The sequence below is a fragment of the Neophocaena asiaeorientalis genome, unplaced genomic scaffold (genome assembly GCF_003031525.2).
Source record: "Neophocaena asiaeorientalis asiaeorientalis breed wild unplaced genomic scaffold, Neophocaena_asiaeorientalis_V1.1 scaffold158, whole genome shotgun sequence".
Classification (NCBI taxonomy): domain Eukaryota; kingdom Metazoa; phylum Chordata; class Mammalia; order Artiodactyla; family Phocoenidae; genus Neophocaena; species Neophocaena asiaeorientalis.
Window position 1 is genome coordinate 7,026,793 of NW_020174917.1, and position 8,322 is coordinate 7,035,114.

An 8,322-nucleotide genomic window follows, 5' to 3' on the forward strand; every position below is an offset into this window, starting at 1 on the left:
ATTTACATCGGAGGTGCGTTTCCCAGTCAGAATGTCAGCCTTCCCTGGCTCATTCAACTTTATTTTTTCAAATTTTGGGGCTCCTTTGATGGCAAGAAGGAGGGGAAAGGGAGTGGGGTGAGAGGAAGCTCCTCGACCCTGGCTATCCAGAACTGAATTAAAGTTGTAAACGCTCGAGTTTAATATTGGCTGGACACATTTTGCGATGGCCTGTCAGAGGGGCGGCAGGTGAATGGGGGCGGGGAAGCACCGGGAGGGAGGGGGAGGGGATCCAACCCCACTTGAATGGATGTGCAGATTTGATCCCGCGGAGAACGGAAATTTCAAGGTAAACGTTTTGCTTTCATAGAGGGTGTTTTTGCCGCTTTTAAGCCGGGAGGTGTTTGTCGTTGCTTTGGGAGGTCGGAGATGCTTGAGACGTTTATACACTGTGGGTTCCCATTCGTCTCGACACGTCTGGGTGGCCACACGTGAATGATTCGCAGGCACACTTGCAGATGTGCGTGAGAATGCAGGGGCTGTTAATAACGCGGGCTGGAGTCGGCTCGGGGATGAAGATCGAGGTCTCCAGGCTTGAACCCGTGACTCAGAAACGTCTTGGCTCTAGTTTGAGGTTGCGATTCGACTTCAGACTTCGGTGGTGGTGAGGCAGAGGCAAGGCTGACCAGAGAAAAGGCATTGGTTCTCCGAGCCCAGCATTTCTACTAAATATTCCCACCCCCCTTCCCCCAACCAACGCAACACGCACTCACACACACTCACACACTCGCTCCATTTATGTCCTTGCCTTTATGAGTGCTGCTGTCGACTCGAAGTAGGAAGTCGAAGGAAGCCTTTAAGGGGACAAAAAGAAAGCCAGAACGAAAAGGGAGAGGGGCTCAGATTGATTCCTTGGGGAGATGAAATTCGGATATTAAAGCACTGGCTTGTGTCACTTGCTGTTCTCCCTCCCTTACACCCTTCTATTTTGCCTCTTAATCAGCCCAAGTCCCCTTTCTCGGGGGGAAAAAGGGGGTGGGGTAGGGGGAGTAAAGCACTGACAATTAAATGTAATAAGCAACTCCAAAGATGGGGATGCTGGCGAGGCGGTAGTTCACTCCAAATCTTGCAAATTCGGTAGGGTTAGCTTTGCATATCGTGGCAAACAGACGCGGAGCCCGAGGTTAGAGAGACTTTGGCGCTGGTCCTTGGTTTACTTTTAGCTGGTTCCCGGTAAGCAGTAGGAACGTCCTAAACTCCAGGTATTGAGAGGTGTTCCGGGATTGCGGATGCTTTCGCAGAGTTCTTTGTAATCCGTCGTGCAGAACTATTTCAGTGGCTTAAAGATGCGGTTTAGTAGCGTCGCTGACATGATCTATGAGGAGAAGTGGACGCAGGGCGCTCTCAGGGAAGAGAGCTGCTAAGTGGCACCGTGCATGCAATTAGGACGCTGATGTGCTTAATAGCGTGATAGTGAAGTCCACCATCAAAGCGAACGCGCTCTCCTTTTTCTCCATACTCAAAGCTCCTGGAGAAAATTGGTGACTTAAGAGCTTCTTCTGGGTCCTTTTGATGCATTATCTTGCATCCTTTTTGCCTCTGGAAAGCATTCTTTAGGTTCTCACTCTGGCATTTCCAGCGATGGTTTTAAAATAGCCAAAGTATTGTGGCTCCTGGCTTTTCTGTGAAAATGGGAGACCTTCACTGTGAACTGTCACCTGAAGAGGTTCAGAAGGAAAGGCAGAGGGACTGGGTATAGGTGAGGTGGGGAACCTTGTAAAATGGTGCTTCCTTTCTCTTAAATTAGAGCCATGAAACTGAACTGACAGCCATTTTATGTATATTTATGGATTGGTTTAAAAGTGGGGGGGGGGAACCGGGAAGAATACTAAAATGGGACTTTGCCTAACCTGCCCTTATCTTGTAAAGAGCAGCATGTTCCTATTGTCATTAGGAAATGAAATCAACCTTTAAATCAAAATGAATGTCAGATTTTAATAAAGTCTGGAGAATTTCGAGGTACCACGGACGGTGGAGGGGGAGGGGAGGTTCATTCTTATCCCCTCCTTCTGGATTTCAGAGAAGTAGTATTAGGAAAGAGAGAGACTTTCTGATTGATCCCTTAAATTTTTGTCATATTCTGTTGTTTCCTTTTTTCCTCTCTCCCTTGCAGGAGATAAAATGCACACTTGCTGCCCCCCACTAACTTTGGAACAGGACCTTCACAGAAAAATGCAGAGCTGGATGCTGCAGACTCTAGCTTTTGCTCTAACATCTCTCGTCCTTTCGTGTGCAGAAACCATCGATTATTATGGGGAAATCTGTGACAATGCATGTCCTTGTGAGGAAAAGGATGGCATTTTAACTGTGAGCTGTGAAAACCGGGGGATCATCAGCCTCTCTGAAATTAGCCCTCCCCGTTTCCCAATCTACCACCTCTTGTTGTCTGGAAACCTTTTGAACCGTCTCTATCCCAATGAGTTTGTCAATTACACTGGGGCTTCAATTTTGCATCTGGGTAGCAATGTTATCCAGGATATTGAGACTGGGGCTTTCCACGGGCTGCGGGGTTTAAGGAGATTGCATCTGAACAATAATAAACTGGAACTTCTGCGTGATGATACCTTCCTTGGCTTGGAGGGCCTGGAGTACCTACAGGTCGATTACAATTACATCAGTGTCATTGAACCCAATGCTTTTGGGAAACTGCATTTGTTGCAGGTGCTTATCCTCAATGACAATCTCTTGTCCAGTTTACCCAACAACCTTTTCCGTTTTGTGCCCTTAACGCACTTGGACCTGCGGGGGAACCGGCTGAAACTTCTGCCCTACGTGGGGTTGTTGCAGCATATGGACAAAGTTGTGGAGTTACAGCTGGAGGAAAACCCCTGGAATTGCTCCTGTGAGTTGATCTCTCTGAAGGATTGGTTAGACAGCATCTCCTACTCGGCCCTGGTGGGGGATGTGGTTTGTGAGACCCCCTTCCGCTTACACGGCCGGGACTTGGACGAGGTGTCCAAGCAGGAACTTTGCCCAAGGAAACTTATTTCAGACTATGAGATGAGGCCTCAGTCGCCTTTGAGCACCACGGGGTATTTACATACCACCCCGGCATCGGTGAATTCTGTGGCCACTTCTTCCTCTGCTGTTTACAAACCCCCCTTGAAGCCCCCCAAGGGGACTCGCCAACCCAACAAGCCCAGGGTGCGCCCCACCTCTCGGCAGCCCTCCAAGGACCTGGGCTATGGCAACTATGGCCCCAGCATCGCCTACCAGACCAAATCTCCGGTGCCTTTGGAGTGTCCCACCGCGTGCACTTGCAACCTGCAAATCTCCGATCTGGGCCTCAACGTCAACTGCCAGGAACGCAAGATAGAGAGTATCGCGGAGCTGCAGCCCAAGCCCTACAACCCCAAGAAGATGTATCTGACAGAGAACTACATTGCCCTGGTGCGCAGGAGCGACTTCCTGGAGGCCACCGGGCTGGACCTTCTGCATCTGGGCAACAACCGCATCTCCGTGATCCAGGACCGCGCCTTTGGGGATCTCACCAACCTGAGGCGCCTCTACCTAAATGGCAACAGGATAGAGAGGCTGAGCCCGGAGTTGTTCTATGGCCTGCAGAGCCTGCAGTATCTCTTCCTCCAGTACAATCTCATACGCGAGATTCAGTCTGGGACCTTCGATCCGGTCCCCAACCTCCAGCTGCTATTCCTGAATGACAACCTCCTGCAGACCATGCCCTCAGGCGTCTTCTCAGGCCTGACCCTCCTCAGGCTGAACCTGAGGAGTAACCACTTCACCTCCTTGCCGGTGAGTGGAGTTCTGGACCAGCTGAAGTCGCTCATCCAAATCGACCTGCACGACAACCCTTGGGATTGTACCTGCGACGTGGTGGGCATGAAACTGTGGGTCGAGCAGCTCAGAGTGGGCGTCTTGGTGGACGAGGTCATCTGCAAGGCGCCCAAGAAGTTCGCTGAGATGGATATGCGCTTCATTAAGTCGGAGCTGCTGTGCCCAGACTACTCTGACGTGGAGGTTTCCACGCCCACGCCCTCCTCCATCCAGGTCCCCGCGAGGACCAGCGCGGTGACCCCCGCCGTGCGGTTGAACAGCACCGGGGCCCCCGCGGGCTTGGGCGCGGGCGGAGGCGCGTCTTCGGTGCCCTTGTCCGTGTTAATCCTCAGCCTGCTGCTGGTTTTCATCATGTCGGTCTTCGTGGCCGCCGGGCTCTTCGTGCTAGTCATGAAGCGCAGGAAGAAGAAGCAGAGCGACCACACCAGCACCAACAATTCCGACGTGAGCTCCTTCAACATGCAGTACAGCGTGTACGGCGGCGGCGGCGGCGGCGGCGGCGCTGGAGGCCACCCGCACGCGCACGTGCACCACCGCGGGCCGGCGCTGCCCAAGGTGAAGACGCCCGCGGGCCACGTGTACGAGTACATCCCCCATCCGCTGGGCCACATGTGCAAAAACCCCATCTACCGCTCCCGAGAGGGCAACTCCGTGGAGGATTACAAAGACCTGCACGAGCTCAAGGTCACCTATAGCAGCAACCACCACCTGCAGCCGCCGCCGCCGCCGCCGCCGCCGCCGCCGCAGCAGCAGCAGCAGCCCCCGCCGCAGCTGCAGCTGCAGCCGGGGGAGGAGGAGAGGCGGGAAAGCCACCACTTGCGGAGCCCCGCCTACAGCGTCAGCACCATCGAGCCCCGGGAGGACCTACTGTCGCCGGTGCAGGACGCCGACCGCTTTTACAGGGGCATTTTAGAACCAGACAAACACTGCTCCACCGCCCCCGCCGGCAGTAGCCTCCCGGAATATCCCAAATTCCCGTGCAGCCCCGCTGCTTACACTTTCTCCCCCAATTATGACCTGAGACGCCCCCATCAGTATTTGCACCCGGGGGCAGGGGACAGCAGGCTGCGGGAACCGGTGCTCTACAGTCCCCCCAGTGCTGTCTTTGTAGAACCCAACAGGAACGAATATCTGGAGTTAAAAGCAAAACTAAACGTTGAGCCGGACTACCTCGAAGTGCTGGAAAAACAGACCACATTTAGCCAGTTCTAAAGGCAGAGAAACTCCCTTGGAGCTTTTGCGTTTAAAACCGACAAGCAAGCAGACACACACCGCAAACACATTTGATTAATTGTGTTGTTTCAACGTTTAGGGTGAAGTGCCTTGGCACGAGATTCTCAGCTTCGGCAGAAGATACTGAAAGGGTGTGCAATTTCCTTTTAATATTACACGTGGGGAAACATTTGTGTAAACTGGGCACATCACTTTCTCTTCTTGCGTGTGGAGGAGACGAAGAGTAGGGCTTTACTGAGGGCAATTTGCTTCGCGAGTGACTTGTTAAAGGTCTCAGTAATTTTTGTAGTGGTTGGAAGTGTTAAGAATGGTGGGAGATGGTGGCGCATAGATTCTATTCTTCCTCTTTTGCTCCCTTCTCCCTCCCCTTCTCCCCCCTTTGAGCCATGGGTGGGTCTAAATGGCTTTTGTGGAGAGATTAGCACACCCCAACTTTAATAGAAGGTTTGTTCTCTCTCTTTCTCTCTCTTTCTCTCTCCCCACCCCCCTTTCTGCTTTCTCTCTTTCTCTGCCTCCCTGCCTTTTCCTCCTCTCTCATTCCTTTCCTTTCTTTTTAAAGGATGTGTTTGTATACATTCTGGACATTTGAATTAAAAGAACAAACGTATTGTGATCTTGAAAAGATCACCATAGATGTGGACAAATCATTAAAATTACAGAGTTATATGATCCATAATTGATTAGTCAAAATAACTTATTGATGAAATATACAAATATTTTATTGTAGCACCTATTTTTATATGCACATTTAGCATTTCTCTTTCCTTCACTATTTAGCCTATGATTTTCACAGAGGTGTCACACTATATCAGGAGCTGCATTTCCAAAACTGAAGTGATATCAGGAAGGCATTTTAAATCATTAAAATATGGAGAACTTAATGGCAGAATCTTAAAAGTCAATGCAACCCACCCAATTGGATCTGTAATTTAAAACAAACAAACATTGTATCCTAATGTATAAAAGAAAAAGATTTAGGGCAATTAATTGGGCCATTCCAGTGAGAATCATGTGCAAGTTTCTGGTTTTGTTAGAGAAGATTTAAAAGTATTTTTATTAGTCAACCAAAATGATGTATTGATCTGACTACTATTGTAGCCGATTTTTGATTGTTTAACCAAACCCAGTTGCATTTGTACAGATCCACGTGTACTGGCACCTCAGAAGACCAAATGATGGACTGTACAAATCTCTATACAATGTCTTTATCCCTCTGGGCAGCAAGCAATGATGATAGCCACAAACAGGATATCTGTAAGATGGGGCTACTGTTGTTACAGTCTCATGTATCCCAGCACATGTAATTTTTAAAATAGTTTCTGAATAAACACTTGATAACTATGTCACATATGAGGGACTGAAGTAATGATTACTTAAGGTGCAAAAGAAACAGCTACGTGTGATAGACTGAATCACCATGATTAATAATTTAAGACATAGTAGCTAACTTCTATTCCTGAAAGAAAAAAAAATGTTCCCCAAATTATCAAATATATATAATTACACCTTTGTTGGTTCAGGGAAATATGTTTATCTAAATGTGTCATTTAATGTGTTTATTAATGAAATTTCAATTGTTTTCCTTACTGAAGTATTCATCTAACATGTGGAGCATGGTAAGTAATGTATTGCACGTTGATTTTGTATTTTGTCGTGCCAGTATTACTTATTCGGCCTACAATTTTTCATAGTTTAACTTGTGTCAAACTACCTTCAACAATTACGATGGGTACTTTATCTCAAGTTGATCTATATCCTAAATGTTCAAAATGTTTGGTGAGTATAAGCTGTTCATCTCTGAGTAAGGTTGGCCAGTGAATTAGATAATATTTATGGGTAGGAAACTTTTGAATTCATTGAAACTTAAAGAGCCATGTGCTTTATTCGTGTTGGTGGATCTCCCCATAATCTCACCCGGAATGTGTACGACATCAAGGGCTGTTCATGAACTTTATGTTTAAGGAATATTTTCCGTGGCATTCTGCCACAAAGAGGCAGCATTCATCCGTGAGTAAACTGACAGTAACTACTTGAATTCAGATTGAACAGGTGGTAGCATTTCCCTAAGGGGTTAACAAATAATTAGTAATGCTACATTGGCCAAGTGAAGTAAACTATCCCCATTCTGTGTAACGTTTTCCCTTGCAAATTTTTTTTTTTCAAAGGGGAAAGGAATAAACTTAATGCCATGATATTATCATTAAAAAATGTATCTCCTGCTCTCCATCTACCTCCTCCATATTAGATCCAGCATTGTAAGATAAATATAAATACTAGCATTTGACATCACAGTTGGGGTTGTGGTTAATTTTTTCTTCACAGTGGGAGTTATTTTTCTTCAAAAAATGTCAAAATCGCTTTCACAATATTATTATATATAGATATGGCAGTGTTGTATGATTTATAAAATATTAATACAAAGTGGAATCCTCCATGTAACTAAGTTTTTAGTTCTTAATTGATGCATTAAAAGTAAGAGGTAAGAATTACATGAAGTCAAAAATGTAGTTCTGGACAATATAAGTAGTTTCCAGAGAAAGTTTGTTGATGTATTTTTCAAAGATTTACAAAATAATATTATTATTTTCAAACCAGCACTATCTCACATAATCTTGTTACATATACACTCACTGTAGGTGGTTCATTTCTACCTCTACTCTTAGTAAGGTATCCAGTATTTTTTTAGTCTCAAAAAATAACAATTATATGATTTATGGAAAGAAGTTACTTCTAATTTTTAAATTATACTCTTCCCATCTGTATTAAGAGGATAAAAGTAAACTTATCCTTGCCCTAATAAACTTGAAGAAATTTTAACATGTAGAATCATGAAACTGTATAGAATAATGAATTATTTTTCTCCTTATACATGGTTTCCTGCCAATACATTAGCATATACAACAGAACATAATTTGTGTGGTTTTGAATTTTGGTTTTTTAGGTATACTGAGTAAATAATTAAATTGGGTATATCAGTGGTATATGACTGGATTAAGGAACCCTGCAAATTCTCTCCATAGAATTTTGGAGAACAACAATATGTAATGTCTCAGGCATCAATTAAAATTTGGATGCAAACTAAGCTTACTCTTTGTGCTTGTTCTATTTGATATGTTGCATAATCTCATACAAATATATCTCCAGGTAGAGATTACAAAATTTTATTTTTATCTATGTATATGATTATAGTGTAAATATTTAGTTATCTCAGAGAAAGTAAATATATTCCATGTAAATGTAGATAATTTGTATGCT

At 45.6% G+C, this 8,322-nt stretch overlaps 1 protein-coding gene across 1 annotated transcript; it reads left to right on the forward strand.

Moving 5' to 3' along the window:
* The first annotated feature begins 280 nt into the window (after window positions 1-280).
* SLITRK5 (SLIT and NTRK like family member 5) lies at window positions 281-6,390 on the forward strand. Its single transcript, XM_024760446.1, has 2 exons — window positions 281-328; window positions 2,153-6,390. The coding sequence occupies exon 2, from the start codon at window positions 2,161-2,163 to the stop codon at window positions 5,044-5,046; it is 2,886 nt and encodes a 961-aa protein (XP_024616214.1). The 5' UTR covers window positions 281-328; window positions 2,153-2,160; the 3' UTR covers window positions 5,047-6,390.
* The last annotated feature ends 1,932 nt before the right edge of the window (window positions 6,391-8,322 follow it).

Bases quoted from the DNA above. Each gene is read 5' to 3' on its own strand.
- SLITRK5 (XM_024760446.1), top strand. From the start codon at position 2,161: ATGCACACTTGCTGCCCCCCACTAACTTTGGAACAGGACCTTCACAGA.